The sequence below is a fragment of the Monodelphis domestica genome, chromosome 8 (assembly GCF_027887165.1).
Source record: "Monodelphis domestica isolate mMonDom1 chromosome 8, mMonDom1.pri, whole genome shotgun sequence".
In the NCBI taxonomy this organism is placed as follows: Eukaryota; Metazoa; Chordata; class Mammalia; order Didelphimorphia; family Didelphidae; genus Monodelphis; species Monodelphis domestica.
This window is the reverse complement of record NC_077234.1, coordinates 29,268,094-29,286,388: the sequence shown is the minus strand read 5'-3', so window position 1 is coordinate 29,286,388 and position 18,295 is coordinate 29,268,094. Positions and strand designations below refer to the sequence as shown.

At 38.3% G+C, this 18,295-nt stretch overlaps 1 protein-coding gene across 1 annotated transcript in view; it reads left to right on the top strand.

Moving 5' to 3' along the window:
• WDR49 (WD repeat domain 49) overlaps nucleotides 1-18,295 on the top strand; it is a 203,797-nt gene that overhangs the window by 24,629 nt on the left and 160,873 nt on the right. The window contains exon 3 of the mRNA XM_007502257.3: nucleotides 18,072-18,295. This exon is cut by the window's right edge and continues 217 nt beyond it. Coding sequence (XP_007502319.2) covers nucleotides 18,072-18,295 — 224 coding nt within the window. The remainder of the gene's footprint in view (nucleotides 1-18,071) is intronic.

The following is an 18,295-nucleotide window of genomic DNA, read 5'->3' as shown; positions in this document are numbered from 1 at the left end:
GGAGAACTCATGGGACACTCATGAGCATTTCACCACCTGGAGCAATGAAATGAATGCAGGCTCCCTGAGGGCAGTCACTAATTCATTTCTATCTTCCTATCACCTGGAGCAGTGTCTGGCATGGAATAGACACGTCATGAATGTCCATTAGATAAATAAATTCATGTGGACTTCCTAAAAGTATCTGGTAGAAGCTGCAGCTGCTCCATTTTTTTTAAACTAATGAGAGAAAGCAGTGCAATTTCTGCATTTTCATTCTCCCTAGTGTATGGCAGTACCTGGGGAGTACTTCTCCTACTTCCCACTCCCCTACATTGGCCATTGCAGAGGAGCTCCCGATAATTTTCGTCACTGAGCCCAGGTGGCTCGAAAGGGATACTCAGGGGCTAAAAGGACAATTAAGGAGAAAGTGGAGGATTCATAAGTCTCTGGACCAAGGCTTGGCAACCATTCTTATACCATAGTCCCCATTGGCGGTGCACTGAAGACTCTGGACTTCTCTTAGAATGATGTTTTTTAATTATATAAAAAATGGGATTTCAAAGGAAACTAATTATATTGAAATAAAACTGTATTTTCACCCCAGTGGCATTTATGGTGCATTTGGGGGCATACATGACTCCCAGACTAAAAAGCCTGCTTTTGACCAAGAGAAGTTGCAGTTCCACAGAGATGTTATGCAGTGGAAAAAGGTCTTTACACTGGGAAATTCTCCCTGCCCCAAAGATAAGGAGAAGGGATGATGTTTCTGGTCACTGGGCAAGTTAACAAGAGGTCAGAGGTAGGCAGGAGTTGTATACCTGTGTACAGAAGGGGCAGTCTGGAATGGTGTCTCCTAGACACCTAGAACTCAGGACAGGAAGACCAAGTATACCCAGGACAAGATAAAGGAACTCTGAGCCATCCTTTGTGGCTACAGGACCAGCCTCTGAGAATAGGCTTTGCCTGAGGATCTTTATCATGGGATACCTCTGAGGATGAGCTGCAGAAGGAAAGGGTAAGCAGAGAACAGTAGAGAAGACAAAAAACTAAACAGGAGGATGGAAGAACTCCAGAAGGAGGTGGTGAGGATGAGGATGAGCGGTGACCAAAGGTGCTACCTCCCGGGGTTCTGAGAATGTCCATGGGAGGCAGAGCCCAGTGACTTGCACTGTACAATTCTTTGGTTGGGTGTGCCTAGGTATTTGCCATCTGCTTTTTTGTGTATTCTGTTGGTTTTATATTACCTAGAAATCAACCCGTTCATTCTTTGAGCCTTGTGAGCCATGTTCTTGAAGAGAGAATTAGTGACAAACCAGAAGGACTTGCCAGACTGAAACCCTCAGATTATCTGGATGGGAACAAAGAATTAGAGGCATGAAAGTGTCCCAAACTATAGCCAGGCCCTTTATGTCCTCAAAGACCCCCAGAGACGAGGTTACACTGGTATCATGTGTCAAAATTGTCATCTTTGTATTAAGATCACTAGTTTCTTCTGACTTTATTCTTTGTACTTTATGAATACAAAGGCATGATGTCATGAGTTTAGCTCTTGTCCCTAAATGCCTAAGGACTGACCTCTTGGATCTTGCTGCTGAACTCTTAGGACTTCTTTATTATTGAACCAGAAATGGAACTTTCTTCTTCATGTGGTCAGTTAGTCAATCCATAGACATTTAAGAAGCACCTACTTGGAGGCAGGTATAGGGTTAAGTGCTAGGTGTAGAAAGACAAGAGTGTTCCTGCTTTCAGAGAGCTCACAATATAACATTTTGTCCCTCAGTGAGAGGACAGAAATTGCCTACATTTTTCTATTTATGTCCCTAGTCCTTAGCCAGGTACTTTTGTTGTTATTGTTCAGGTGTGTCAGACCCTTCATGAACCCATTTGGTGTTTTCTTGGCAGAGATACTGGAGTGGTTTGCCATTTCCTTCTCCAGCTCATTTTACAGATGAAGAAACTGAGGCAGAGTTATGTGACTTGCCCAGAGTCACACAGCTATTAAGCGTCTGGAGCCAGATTTAAATTCAGGAAGATGAGTTTTCCTGACTCCAGGTTCTCTATCCACTGTACCATCTAGCTGCCCCAGCCAAGTCCTTGACACGTGGTCTATATTTAATAATTGATTTTTCATTCAGGCAGTCTCTCTTTGTAGATATTGCCTCTTGGTGTATCCCAGTGATAATTTTCTTCCAATGTTGTACCTCTGTGGTTTCTGACTTGGGGATGGATGTAGGGCAGCACTTTTCTCCCTCTGCTGTTATTTTCTTTGTAAAGTCTCCCTGTTGAATGTATAAGCCTCCTAGAAAAATCTATATGTTCCCATCCCTCGGGAAGAAGGAAAGGAAGCCTGAAGGAGGCTCTCTTGTGTTTGATGGCTCTCCCCTCTAGAATGTCAAAACTTTGCGTGGATTTTATGTTTGGTACGCCAAACAAGGCTAAGGTTTGCAAGCGTGAGTGAGGACAGAAAAAAAAAAGAATCTATTCTCCGGCCAGTCCTATTTTTCATTTTCTCTTCTCTTTTGTGAATTTTCAATTGCCCATTGGAAAATAGTTATATAATAACTGCTGATCTTTGTAGAGTACTTTAAAGATCACAAAGTGCTTTATCCCTACATATTATCTCATGTTATCTTCACCACACACCTGGGAGGAAGGTGCTATTATTACCCCCATTTTTCAGTCGAGGAAATTGAGGCAGACAGAGATTAAAGGACTTACTTGCCAGGACCACATAGATAACAAGCCTTGAAGACCAGATTGAAGCTCAGATCTTCCTGACTCAGGGGACAGCCTTCTTCTAATCCTGTGTCCACAGTCATATTTCTGGATATACAAATGATCTGTGATTGCCTCAGAGTGGGGGCCCTCTTGGGGTGGCAAGTAAGGACATCAACGCAGATCTCAACCCATCTATGGCTTAGTAGTGTGAACCTTAAAAATTCTCAGACCCTACTTCAGAACACTTGGTTAAGACCATTCCCCATTTTAAACAATGAAGGGATTTAGATCAGGAATGTGAGACCTCTACTCCACCCCTACTTAAGCATACTTTAGGGGAAGATAAAATTGTAAACTCCTTGCTGAACAATGAAAAATACTTAAACCCATACTTATAGTAAGGCAAAAGTTCTTAAGCTGTGCCTATTTTTAGATCTAATACAAAAGGGTGCTCAGTACCTATAAAGGTCAGGCAACTTGTGAACTTGCAAAGGAGCAAAGAGATGAGAACTTATTCAGAGATTTTAGACTACTCAGGTGTGAACTCAATCAAAAGTTTAGTCTACTCAGGTGTGAATTCAGAATGGGCTGTCCTTTGGAAAACATCTACTGTGATTGGTAGATGTGAGAACTTAGGGGAGGTGATATAGGAGAAAATTCCCTTTAAAAGGAGGTCAAAAAGAGGTCTCTGGGAGATTCAGCTGGGAAAAGCTGAATTGGAGGAGGCAGCTGACCAAAGATGCCTTGAAGGGCTTGATGGCTGAACTTGATTGAGCTAGCTGAAGCTGAACTGGTGTCTCTCTGAACACTAGAATCTTGCTTGGGACAAATCTTGTGGTGAGTGGATAAAAGACTGACTGATCTCTCTCTTAAGTCTTAAAAGCCTAGGATGGCCTATCTCTTTTCTCATTGTTTCCTCTTACTCTCTCTTTCATTAATTCCTCATTTGTGTTAATTAAAATCTCTATAAAACCCAGCTGACTTGGGTATATTTAATATTTGGGAATTTTTCCCTGGCGACCACCTTATATTTGATTTAAAACAAGACACTGTTTTGAAACCATATTTCTGCGGTCACAATTTAAGGCAAACACTCTTTTATCTGCGACAGTTTATGGCTCCACTATTTTAATTATAACAGTTGATAATGCTTGCGGAGCTCTCTGAGGTGCCTGCAGATTAGTTGACTTGCCCACAGTAGTATAGCTGGTATGTATCAGAGATGTGCCTTGAATTGAGATCTTTCTGTCTCCAAGTCCAACACTGTATCCATTACACTATCGTATCTCATCTCTCTGGTTTTGCCTTTAATCAATAAATAGTATTTAGATGAAACATGAGTTTAATTAATAGTAATAAATTCTAGTTATCTATTTGAAAGAATTTGTAAAGAATTCTTTTGTGAGGAGGAAGCTGGGTGGCTCAGTGGATTAAGAGCCAGGCCTAGAGATGGGAGGACCTGTCCTCAGACACTTCCCAGCTGTGTGACCCTGGGCAAGTCACTTAACCCCCATTGCCTAGCCCTTACCACTCCTCTGCGTTGGAGCCAAAACACGGTATTGATTCCAAGATGGAAGGTAAGGGTTTATTAAAAAGAATTCTTTTGAGATGCCAGACTTTGAGATATATCATGAAATCAGACTGCAGAAATTCCTGCTATTTCCCCAGAGTTGGGTATTACCTACTTACATGAGGTTGCTCTAAGCCTTAAACAGGATAATGCATATAGTACTTTGTAAACATCTTAGAGAAGGGCTACATAAATGCTGGTTATTTTATTATTGTTGTTAATATTTACCAGTCAAGGCACTGTTTCCATTGTAGCTAGCTCATACATAGTTTATATCAGTTGCTACTTTAATGCTGAATTTGTAGAAATGAGTGTCTCATAAATCAACATAGATGTCTTTTTTGTTTAATATCGTCTCTAAGTCAAATAAAATTCAGATACTATAGTAGTAATAGTAGCAGCACTCATACATTTATAGAACATTCTAGTTTACAAAGCACTTTACATATCTTGTCTTGATAGACTTTTTTGTTATTATTGTTGTTGTTAAATCTAATTTATTGGTCTAAGGAAATACTTGTGAGGAAGTCCAGCCTACTAGCAAATCAGAAACTTGCCACGGTTTTGTCAGAGGGTTTCTTAGGCCGTTGACTGGTTAAGTGATTCTTCCATTGCTACAAGGTAATATGTCTGATGCAGGATTTGAACTGAGATCTTCATGACTGTGAAGCCATACTCCCTTCTCAGCTTATTTGATGATAAAAATAAAAATAAAAAATAAAACTGATACTTATATTTGTGTAAGCTTTGCAAAATACTTTATATATTATCTCATTATTATCCCCATTTTACAGATGAGAAAACTGAAGCTGAGAGAGATAATGTGAATTGTCTAGTATCACACAATTCTGTCTTGACTCCCATACCTGGTCTTTTCTAAATATCACATTGCCTCTCTGGGGGAAAAAAAGAAAATATCATTATTATTGGATTATTTGAGATTCCACTGGAATTGAGACAAAAGCCTGAGCCTGACTTCTAGGAGGGAGGTCAAGGACCCAAGGTTTGAAACTTTTCCCTGCCACCTTCCACCAGTTAGTATTCTGGGCATGTCAGGAGGAAGAGATCAAGATCAACCTGGAGGAGGTCTCAGTTTCCCATTTCTTTCCACTCTGGGCAGGTTCATGGGCCTTTGAGCCTGAGCACTGGCTGCAGCCCCTGGTTTGTGGAGTTGTTCAGACAATGGATGAGGAGCACAGTCCCCCTGAGCTCCCAGCAAGCTGATGAAGGTTATCTGGCAATGTTCAGGCAGTGGCCATACAGGAATTCAACAGTACTTCAGAGATTCCTGTTGGTTGGGTCCAGCACCAGAGGCTCCTCTAATCTGCAGTGTTCTGTTTGAACCTTTCTCTTAGCATCAACAGAGGCTGATTGAGAGAGAACTGGCCAATGCCACATCTTCACCCTTGAGTATATGAGAATTGTTGGCATTCTCTGAGCTTTAGGAAAAAAGAATTCCAGGGGGTAGTGTCTTCCAGCAGGAGAATTCTGCTAGGAGAAATGGTCATAGCCAATGAATGCTTAAATGCTAACTCTTCATTCCTTTATAGTCAAATGTAGGTACCCATTTTTTAAATTGTTGAATGAATGAATAAATGAAAGCAAAGTGAGTGATGTCTCTACCAACCCCCCATACTAAGAGAATTTTGCTTCAAAGATAGAAGAACAATCATCCTCTCCATCTTCCCAGGGCATGCTCTCTTCTGGATATTTAGGAGACCTTGCTCAATGCTTAATAGCATTGGTTTCTTCAAGATCATTTCCAAAATATAGCATGTTGACTGCCAAATGAGTCAGTCATTCATTCAGCTTTTGCTGGAATAAGTCCTTCCTCTCTCCTTGGAACTCCCTCTCTGTACTGGATATGAAAGCCAGATGGGATTTGGACTCTTGTGTTCTCTCTCTTTCCTACACCTAACAGAATTGAAAGAATGAAAAGTCTCAAGACATAGGTCCATTTCTTGGGCTATGTGGCTTCAGAAGAAGGAACCATGATTCCATCTTTTCTCATCAGGGACTATGAACAAAGAAATGTCATGGAGACTGAATGAAGCAGAGTGGTGACTGAAGCCGATTTAGACCTTTCTGAAGATGCTGACAATTCCAGCTGAAAAGCCAATAGAAAGAGTAACTTCTAAAGCAAAAGAAAATGGAGTTTCTTTTCTCACAAAAGGCATGTTCCTCTCCCAAGAGCACTTAGGAACTTGGATGGAATTGATGGCTCCTCCTCACTTTTTGGTGAAGAATCAAATCTTGTGGGCCAAAATTCCACTATAATTCTCTCAGGACCCCAAATTTTCTAACCGGGATCCATATGGAATTTCTTAGTGTCCACTTCTATGCAGTACATATTAACATTTCTTTAGATTTCCTTGTACCATAAGCCTTATAGATCCATGCAAATTTCATTTGGATTCCTTTCCCAAAGGGTCCCCCCACGGTCCCCCCAGTGGATTCCTGCTATGGCAAAGGTAATTTGTTTTTTAAATTAATTAATTAAAATATTTTCCATGTTTACATGATTCATTTTCTTTTCCTCTTCTCTTTCCCTTCCCAGAGCTGACAAGCAATTCCACTGGGTTGTACAAATGTTGTCACTGGATACCTATTTTCATATTCTTCGTTTCTGCTATAGAACAATTTTTTAAAGCCTAAACCCAAATCACGAACCCATATATACATGTGATAAATGATATCATATGTTTTGCATTTGTATTTCTACTCGCACAGTTCTTTCTCTCAATGGGGATAGCATTCTTTCCCATAAGTCTTTCAGGAGTGTCCTGGATTGTGCAAAGGTAATCCTAATAGAATCACAAATTTGCCGAAGAGGACAAGTAGACCCAGTTAGAAAAATAACAAAACGGAGGCAGCTGGGTAGCTCAGTGGATTGAGAGCTAGCCCTAGAGACGGGAGGTCCTGGGTTCAAATCTGGCCTCAGACACGTCCCAGCTGTGTGACCCTGGGCAAGTCACTTGACCCCCATTGCCTGGCCCTTACCACTCTTCTGCCTTGGAGCCAATACACAGTATTGACTCCAAGATGGAAGGTAAGGGTTTATAAAAAAAAGAAAAATAACAAAACAAGGCCAAAGAAACCCTAAAGTCGGACAAGGTTCCCAAGACAAGGAACTGGCCTTTACAGTTTGCTTTCTATCCAGGCTCACAAACAAACTTTCTCCTATGAACTTGCAGGGAAAAGGATCTCACAATAAAGCAAGAAGCTTAGATCCCTTTAAAACCAAGAAGATTGTGAATATTTCCCATATAGGCAATTGCATTCTAATGAGGCATCTCCTCATTTCTGAGGAAAATGAATATTATGCCATATTATATTAATCTGAAATCCATCCTTTTCCCTATTTGATCAGACCCCACTTTTCTCAGTCTAGCTCAGCAGGCAGTTTCTGAAGGACATGATCAAGTAATATGATCACTCTCAGCCGAAATGCTCCTGCTGATTAACCAGCTTGGGCTAGAGGGGAACCTCCCTTGGATGCTCTTTACCTCATAAACAGAGAACTAGCTTGGGCTAGGCTCTCCCCAGGGATTAAATCTCTTGACCTTGTTTTTCCTCATCAAAGTTAGGGGTGACTTGGTCTCCAACAGGGAGGGTAAGGATGGGGGCTGGGGGTCCTGATTGAGATGATTTTTGTTTTTCCAGCCAAGATTGCTAGAGGCAGCAGGGTCTCCTAAAGCCCCTAGTGTTCCTTAAGTGTCAGAAAGAGGGAGTTATTGATCACATCTGAGGACCAACTCACTGTCCCCCTGAGAATTAGTCCTGTCCCCTCCTCCCAATGATGAAGTAATATGGAGGAGCTGAGAACTGTCTACCTACCAATTGGGATTACTTTGCCTTTCTCAAGAGAAGTCTAAATAATGTGCTGTCAGGCCAATCAGAAGTAAGGTATGCCTAGGTTTAAAGGGTCTTCTTGGCCATCTCTCTGGGTCTTTGGTCATAGACAGAGGCCATAGCCCCAATTTCTCGGTTACTGCTAGTGTAACCAATAAATAAAAATTCTCAGATCCCTCTCCCTTTTGCTGAGGTGCTTGTGTGACCCATTTCACTAAGGATTCAAGCATCCTTGTTATTAAAATGATCTCTTGGCTTGGATAAATTGTACTCTGTTGTCATTTTACTCACCACATTTCTTCCATTAAGACTTCATATTAATTCTTATAGAAGATTCCATAATAGAGCAAATAATAGTAATTAAACATTCAACAAATTCAAAATTAGGCCAAATGGAACTGACTGGTGGGGGGATACACACATCTGAAAGCAGGCTGGGCAATGTAGAGCCTATTTGTTATTGTTGTCAATTTCTCTGGGATGCTAGACAGTGAGGTATCCAAAACTGAGCATCCTGGAGAGAGAGAGATACTGCTACCAGCTCTTTGTGAGACAGTTGTTAAACAATGAGAGTCCCCACAGTTTAATCAGCTCCTGTAATGATAATGCAATTTGTTGCCTTAAATAATGGCTGCCAAGTACAATGAAATGCATTTTCAAGACATCATTGTCTACTACAAATGATTGTTCCTTTAATAAAGAAGACTTGAAAGCAAATGAATGCATTTTATTCTGATTGTGCTAATAAAATACTGATAAGAAAGTCTAAAGTTGCTATGAAATTAACAAAAAGAATTTTCCTAAATTCATCAGTAGTCAGCCACTGTTTCAATTATTGATTACAATGATCACCTGATAATTTCAATACCTGAAATAAAATCAATTAATCACTTTAAAATACTTCTGGATAAAATATATCCTATTTACCACCAATCAAACAAAATCAGTCTAAGCTCAAAACTCTAGCTAAAGAATTTGAAATTGAAATATTAGAGGGGCAGCTGGGTGGCTGAGCAGATTGAGAGCCAGGCTTGGAGATGGAAGGTCCTGGATTCAAATGTGACCTCAGACTCTTCCCAGCTGTGTGACCCTGGGCAAGTCACTTGACCCCCATTGCCTAGCCCTTATACTCTTCTACCTTGGAAAAATACACAGTATTGGTTCTAAGATGGAAGGCAAGGATTTAAAAAATAAACTATTAAAATTGTTCAATTACTGGAACTGAGATGGGCAGCATTCAGATTACCAACTGCTGTTGCTTTGTGGCACTAATATCCTGAATCATCAAGGCATTTTTCTTCCTCTGGCTTGAGAAAGAGATTAGTTAGCACTTATTTCTTGTGAGGCCTTGCTTTTTGATTGACATTTTTGAAGAATTTTCATTAATTTCCACCGCATTATAGTCAAGATCAAATAACATTTGGAAAGTGCGAAAATTAATCAAACACACCAGAAGAGCTTTGGAAATTTAAAGATTGGTATTGAAAACATGAATCTCAAGCCAAAGATTTGATTAAATCCGATAAGTTTAAAGATATTCCTTTTAATAAAAATGATGTTCTTCCTATGAATATGTTACTAGAAAATAGAATTCAACACATGAACTTACATCTTATTGGATAGAAAAAATGATGAAAATATTTTAAATTATTTTAATTTCTCAGAACCATCTACTTGACCTTATGAAGAATTATTTCCTTTATAAATAGCTAATGAAAAATGATATTATTTCAGTGATATTTTAAAACATGCAATGGATTTGAATTTTTTTTAGGTTTTGTAAAAAATAGTATAGAATCAAACAATGTTCAAATCCCTTCAAAAAGAAAAAAATTAGCTAGCCCTGTGAAATATGCCATTTGAAAGAAGTGTTAGGTTAATAAATTTAATCCTATCATTAGGTTGAGCCCCAAATGACTTTGTCCCCATACTTTCAGAGGCTGATGATCTGTGATCCACTTCCATCTAACTACACGAGCATTTACTTTTTTTAAAAAGGGGTGTTTACTTCAAAGATAAAGCAAGAAGAAAAATCTAGATGTATTGGGCCCTACTCTTACCCCCAATACCTTGGAGTTTGTTCTGCTCTGGACCAACAAGGTCTCTGGGTTTCATTAACATTAGTCTCCCAAGTTCATGTCCAGATTCAGCATGATGACTGGATGAAGCCACATCACAGCGGTGCCTGGGTTGGGATCTCAAAGGTCACTTGCCATGGTGATTCCCCCAGGGGGACCGAGGATGGACTGGCCTTGGCATTCATCCTGGATTTCTGTGCCTTCTTCTGACCAAGGTGGGAGATTCTACTTTCTGCACCCAGAATGGAAAAAGAATGAATGGAAAAACCAAGGCTCTCTCCAGGGTCTTCTGACTTCAGAGAGGGAAGAAGATTCACATGATCTCTCACTGCAAGCTACTCACAAAAGTCATAAAGTTTGCCCTGATACAAATGAGCAAAAAAAGCATTTAGGTCTTCTAGTGAAGTAGGAATGAATGATGTTGTTGCACTTGAATAGAGGGGCAGGGTGGTGCTGTGAAAGAACTCCTGGATTCTGGGTGCAAATCTTGATTTTAATACATTAGCTGGTTGACCAAGAAAAAACTAATTAACCTTACTGAGCTTATAAGATGGGAATTATATATAGATATATACAATATTTTATTTTATTAGTTATTATTTACATATTTATACAATAGTATCATATATTGTTATGACATATACAACATATAATATGATATATTACAATAAATATATTTTATGCATATATTGATATATTTCATTGATATATAATAAATATATTTTATTGATATATTGATGCATATCAATATATTTCATTGATATAATAAGTATATTTTATTGATATATTGATATATTTTTTATATATATATCTATATATTATGTAATATATAGCTATAATATATGTATATATAAATGAGTATGTCATTTATATATACATATATATATACACACATATCCCTTACCTTCCATCTTAGAATCAATACTGTGTATTGGTTCCAAGGGAGAAGAATGATAAGGACTAAGGGGGTTAAGTGATTTGACCAGAGTCACACAGTTAGGGGGTGTCTGAGGTCAGATTTGAACCCAGGGTCTTCCATCTCTAGCCCTGGCTCTCAATCCGCTGAGCCTCCTGGCTGCCCCCAGATGGTAATCATATTGCTTGAGTTAACTGCTTTATAGATCTCTTCTAAGGCAAGTCAGGGGGAACTGAATTCAAATTTTCTCTCTATCCCTTACTATGTGACCTTAGGCTTAAATTCTGAGCCTCAGTTTCCTCTTCTGTAAAATGAAAGAGTTGAACTACATGGCCTTGGCTGATCTCTGCCAGCTCTAGACCTGTCATCCTATAATAATAAAGTATGAATGTAAGCCCAGAGCTGTGCTTTCCTCAGCTTGGAGGATTCCCAGCATCCTTGACTAGATGAATACTGGGTGTGAGCAGCTGTTTGCACATCATCTGACTATGATTTCCTTGAAAGCAGAGGCTATGTTGTTGTTTTGTTTTTCTTGTGTCCCTCAGAGCTTAGCACAGTGTCTGATATTTCATAGGAGCTTAATAAATGTTTATTGGCTGATTGACCATGGATTTAAAAACCGTAAATTATAACTGTAGCCCTCTGGACTGGGGCTGACTTAGGACAGTCCCTTGGGAGGTTAGGTCCAATGCTGAAATGAAATAAGACATCCAACAGTTGTCAGACAAGAGGTTGCCTTAGCGATAAGAACTGGAGAGGGTTCTATAAGGATAGTCAGTGAGGATACCCCGTGGATTTAGCTGAGGAGAGCTTCCTGCCATTTTCACATGGTTAGTCCATGGTCAGAGATCTCAGAGAGGCAGCTGGAGCTTCTTATGGCTTTTTATTCTCAGGCAACCAAGAAGACACGTTAGCAAATACCTGTTCCCTTAGTCAAGAAGAGGGTCTGTACTTTTTAGGAAAAAGAATGAGCCTAAACTGGAATGGGGATCTATGTGACCTGAAGTCAAGAAGGCTCATTTTCCTGAATTCAAATCTGGTCTCAATGACTAGCTGGGTGACCCTGGGCAAGTCTTGTAATCCCTTTTGCCTCAGTTTCTTCATCTGTCAAATGATCTGGAGAAGGAAATGGCCAACCACTCTAGTGCCTCTGCCAAAAAAAAAAAAAAACCAAAGTAGGACACAACATGACTGATGGAGGAAACAAAAACAAAAGCCCAGGGCACTTATTCTAGATAGACAGGTGCTTCTGAGATCCAGGATACATAAATCCCCACTCAGGAAGCCAAGAGCTGCCAGTAAAAGTCACACTTTGGCGAGATTCTATTGACAGTTTCCAAGCAGTCTCTTTGAACTCAATAACGGATAAGGAGTAGCCTTGAATAAATGGGTGAGGAAGCATTGCTCCGTGGACTGTTCAAGCAAGTGGCTGCGAAGGGTAGTGGACAAGACAGCAATCCCTGGGGGAATGGTTGACAGCCAGAGTCGCAAATGGTGCCCTCTTTGTCAAGTGTAGTCAGCGTTACAGAGTGGACAGCCTTGAAGGCTGAGGTCTTGTCAAATAAGGTTTGTCATCGCCTTGCGCAGACCAGTCCCACGGATGTACAGAACATTCCCTGGATTCGATTGCCTGGGCTATTCTGAAAAGAGGAAATGAGATTATTCCAGGCGTTAAGCCTTACAATCTGGCCATTTCCAACACTAAAATAATTTTCAATAGGTGTCAGTCAGAGTGGGTTTTCTATTTCCAGAAATGAAAATGAAATCCTTGAGGAAAAGACTGGGTTTTTCTTTGGAAGTATTATTTCATGAAGATGATGACCAAATAGATAAATACATGAGACTGGTGTAATTTGCATGGAACAATTACAAACCGACAACGTTGACTTCGTTTTCAGAAAATAATCACAATACTGCCTCCGGCCATGGATTACTGGTTATAGTTTCTCTGAATGTTTTTTTTTTTCATATTCATCCTATTTCTCATAAATAATCATATATTTGCTTACTTTTCTTTTCCTCTATTTAATATCTGGATCTTTAAAATTATATTATTTACTTTGAAAATATTGGGGGAAATTATAGAATTCCCATGTAAATGAAAGTTCTAAGAAGGGATAGGTTTGTAAATTGTTATCCCCAAAACAACGGGATCAAATATAATACTTTTTTTCAGGGACAGCATTCACTCCCCTCCCTGGTACTTCTCATTTGTTATTAATAGAACAAATGAGTTGATTAATTTTATTATCACTTGTTTACTGACTATTAGCAATGTGGCATACATCTGTCTGTTCTGCTTCTTTTAAATCTTCTTGGTTTCCTTTTGGGTTTCTTTGTCCTCTTTCCCTTAGATTTGCTTTTTCCAGAGCTTTCTTTTGGGTCATATTTTCCTCCCTGTCCCTTGCTAATTTCATCCATTCTTATGACTTCAGTTATTAACACCATGTTGATGATTTCCAAATCCATCTTACTAACTAAGCTTTACCCTTTGGAGCTCCAGTCTTGCATGTCTGGCTTCCAGGTGGCTACCTCCATCTGGCCATATCACTGGTTCCTCAAACACAGCATTCTCAAAACTGAACTTATAAGACATTCCCTTGGGGTGAAATAGATAGTTTTAGGGTCCTTTCAACCCTGGATTTCTGTGGTTTTCTTACCCTTAACTGTTTTATTTTTTTTCTTTTTTTTTAAACCCTTACCTTCTGTCTTGGAGTCAATACTGTGTATTGGCTCCAAGGCAGAAGAGTGGTAAGGGCTAGGCAACGGGGGTCAAGTGACTTGCCCAGGGTCACACAGCTGGGAAGTGTCTGAGGCAAGATTTGAACCTAGGACCTCCTGTCTCTAGGCCTGGTTCTCAATCCACTGAGCTACCCAGCTGCCCCCAACTGTTTTATTTTCTTAATAGTAACAGTCATTTTCAGAATTGCCCAGGTTAAAATTCTCAATTATCTTTGACTTTCCTTCTTCATCACATTCAACCTCTAGTTATTTGTTAAGTCCTAGGGGTTTTACATCTGCAAAATCTCCTGCATCCATTGAACTCAAAAGAAAGATGATGATTTTGGTTGGAGCTATCAAACATGGTGGATCTCAATACTCTTGAATGTGGCCCAAAATAGATGAAATATAATTGGGAAATATGTATTTATTTGTTTATTTCTTTCTTTATTCATTCATTCATTTATGTATTTTTAGAATTTATCTATCTACTATCTATTTATTATTTTAAAATTATTACAATTATTAAAATCCTTCCCTTCCCACTTCGATACTGTGCATCGGTTCCAAGGCAGAAGAGGGGTAAAGGCTAGACAATGGGGGTTAAGTGACTTCCCCACTGTCACACAGTTAGGAAGAGTCTGGGGCCAGATTTAATTGGGAAATGTTTAATAAAATAAATGAAATATAAAAACATAGGTAAAATTAACATGTAGTTTTCTTTGTCACTGTGTGACAAACAGGGATCTTCATGTATAATTTGGAGGTCCCTGTTTCTCTTTGAGTTTAACACTACTGATATAGGAGGTGGCAGTGGTTTGATTCCTTTGTCTTTCCATTACAACATTTTGAGTTTCAACTATGTTGGCTTGTCTCCATATTTGTGGAAATTGGTTGGCGTTTGGTGAGGATGGATGGTTCCTATTCCAGAGATATTTTTAAATTAGTTGCAAATTGTTTGAATAACTACTGTTTTGTGGTAGTTCTTTCATTCCACTCTTTTTCATTGTTTCTCTTGAGATTTTTTACATTTTATTCCTCAGGGCATTTGACATTAATTCATTATGCATTCATTATGCAATTCATTAATTCATGTTGCATTGTCATTTTTATTATATTGGCAAGTCAAATCATGAACAATTTAAAAGAACTCTGACTCTGGACTCAGAGGGCTGGAATTCCAATGATACCTCTAATGCTTCCTACCTGTGTGACCTGGGAAAAGTAATTCCTCCTCCCTGTATGGCCAGTTTCTTTATTTTTAAAATGAAAGTATTGGACTAGATGGCCTTTAAAGTGCCTTCCAGCCCTATAGATGCGATCACACAATGACTCCAATTATTTATGTTTTACTTTATTTCTATAAAGAGTGTCTTTAAATGTATTCATAAAATTCTTCAGTATATTTTGGTAGGTGGATGTCAAAATAGTTTATACATTCTGTAGCTTTTGTGAATAGAATTTATATTTCTATTCCTTCTTGTAGTTTTTATTGGTCATATGAATACTAGGTAATGATTTTGTGTGTTTATTTTATATCCCGATACTTTAATGGAGTTATAAGTTGTTTCATTCAGGTTTGTTGATTATCTAGGATGATTTCCAAGTCACATTAATGACATGACCATCATGTCATCTGAAAAGGTATTAATTTTTCTTAACTTTACATAGTTATTTCTTTATTTTATTTTATTTTATTTTATTTTTTGTTTTGTTGCTACAGATAGTATTTCTAGAGCTATGTCAAATCACAGTGGTGACAATGGACTTCATTGTTTAGTGGATAGAGTACTGGGCTTAGAGTCAAAGTTTCTAGTCAGCACTGGTCTTTCCATCAAGAATGATGAAAAATCCTTTATTCTATAAAATTCATTTTTTTTCACATGGGATTATACTCAGTTTTTGAGGGTAAATTGTTTTTGGATGTATGTCTATTTTTTTCTTTGGCTTTTGAAATCAATTATTCCAAGATTTTCTCTTTTTATAGATAGTTGATATTCTATCTTGATGACTGTTTATGATATGTTTTACTTTGACTTGGAGGCTCGGTATTTTGACTATTATATTCTTATTCCTTTTCAGTTTGAGATTTCTTTGAGATGGTCACAGAATTATTTATATTTTTTATTTTGACCTTTGGTCTGATAGATCTAGGGAATTTCTTTGTTGATTTCTTTATATATAGTTTTCAAGTTTTTTGTTTAGTCATGATTTTAAGAGTATTACATGATCCTTTAAATAAACCCTCTTTGGCCTGTTTTTCAGGTCAGGTCGCATATCTCTATGCCTCTATCTCTAGATATAACCTAAATAAATATCTATCTCTAAGTGTATATACATATATAATATGCATATGTACATATAGTATGTAAATATAAATGGATCTAATATGTACATTACTTTTTTCTATTTTTCAACATTTTTAACTTTGTTGAAATATTTCTTATCTCAAGGAGTCATTAAGTACCATTTTCTTTATTTTTTTTTCAGTAAGTTCACTTTTTGGGTAATACTATCTACCATCTATTCTAAGCTGTTCTTTATAGTTTTTTCTTCCCATTATTTAATTTATTTTTTATTTTTGGCATTTTCCATGCCATTGACTTTCTTTTTGTTTATTTTAATTAAATTTTTTCCCATGTTTACATGATTCATTTTCTTTCCCTCCCTTCTTCCCTCCTGCCCTCCCAGAGTTGGCAAGCAATTCCACTGGGTGGTACAAATGGAATTGATCTGTGGGAACCAACTCTGTTCCCACTTATTTTTCTGACAATTAAGGGCTGAAATCTAGTTTTAGGTCTCTGATGACTAGATAATATATTTGCTTCTACCCCTGCACCTCATTCAGCATGTGGGCTGTCTTCAGATTCCATTAGAGGAATTTGATATAATTTCCTTGGGATAGGAAATTTTTGTGAAGATTGGATAGAAGAGCTACTGTTGCTTTTTGGGATTCTTTATTACCAGTTTTTCTAGAGTCCTTTTTAGATATATTCTAGGGTTTATGGGGGGATTCTAGGCTTGTCTGCAATTTACCATATTACCATCATGATCAGAATTCCCTCCTTCCCTCTTTCATCCCTAGTTCTACCATCACAGTCTAAGCATTCATTGCCTTTTAATGATAATCATGATAATTATATTAATAATAATTTGTATAGATCTTACTGTGTTCCAGGCAGGGTGCTCAGGGCTTTACAATTATTATCTAATTTACAATTTGCATTTACAATGACAATGATCACATTCCAGGAGGTAGGTAGCTGCTGTTATTATCCTCATTTCACAGTTGAGGAAACTGAGGCAAACAGAGATTAAGCTATGATTTAAGTGGTCTTGCCAATAAACTATATATGCAAAGGAAAGAAAAAATGATGCTGCCTGGAATTACATATCTATTAAATGTCTGAGGCTGGGTGTGAACTCAAGTCTTCCTGATTCTCAGTCTAGCCTCCTATTTGTTGTGTCATCATTTACCTGGATTATTATGAATAAATTAATATGAACAAATTAATGAAATGGATATATTAAGTGCTTTTTATGAAAGCATTGTGCTAAGTGTAGAGGATATAAATAGAAAAATAAGCTCGAACCCTGATCTCAAGAGTTCACATTCTAATGGAAGAGAAAGAGAAAATCTTGGCATTTGGTTAGGGCGTTGTGGGATAGCGGATAGAAGGTTAACTTTGGAGTTCCCAAGATTGGGTTCCCATCTTGCCTCTGACATATATTCACTGGGTGACCAGGAGTGGAAGTTCCAACTGAGTTTCTGAACTGTTTTAATGGAAAGAATTTCTTTCCTTTTAGTTCTCTACTGCAGTGGTGTCAAATTCAGAGAAACAGGGGCCATTAAACTGTATACAAGGACTCCTGCAGACCACAGATTGACTTAGAAAGACTTAATGTTTGTGTATTTCCTTTCCCCTAACAAATAAAATACATTAAAATCATGCAGGAACTACATTTTAGTCTGCTTTGGGCTATACTGCATGTTATAACAACTCGGTTCCATAGCTAATATTATTAAAAATCCTTATTTTTCATCTTAGAAGCAATAATACCGTGTATTGTTTCCAAGGCAGAAGGGCCATTAGGGCTAGGAAATGGAGGGGGGATAGGCGACTTTGTCCAAGATCACATAAGTCCACACAGCATTTTTGACACATGTTAAGAACTCTAAAAAATGCTTTTTGACTTGCACTAAATCTCATACAACTTTCTATTATCTGTGAAGCCCCCAGGGGCAGATCACGCAGGGTGTATGACCAGAGAAGAATTCATGGAGAAGATGCCTGAAGTCCTTGGCCATGGGACCAAGGAAGAATATGGGGAACTCTTTGATAAAGTTGATGTGGCCCAGGCTGACAGCATCACTTGGGACAAGCTTATCTCCTTGATACTGTTGAACCTTAATGAGAAAGATCAACGAGCCAAATCTGCTGTGATTCCCCAATGGAA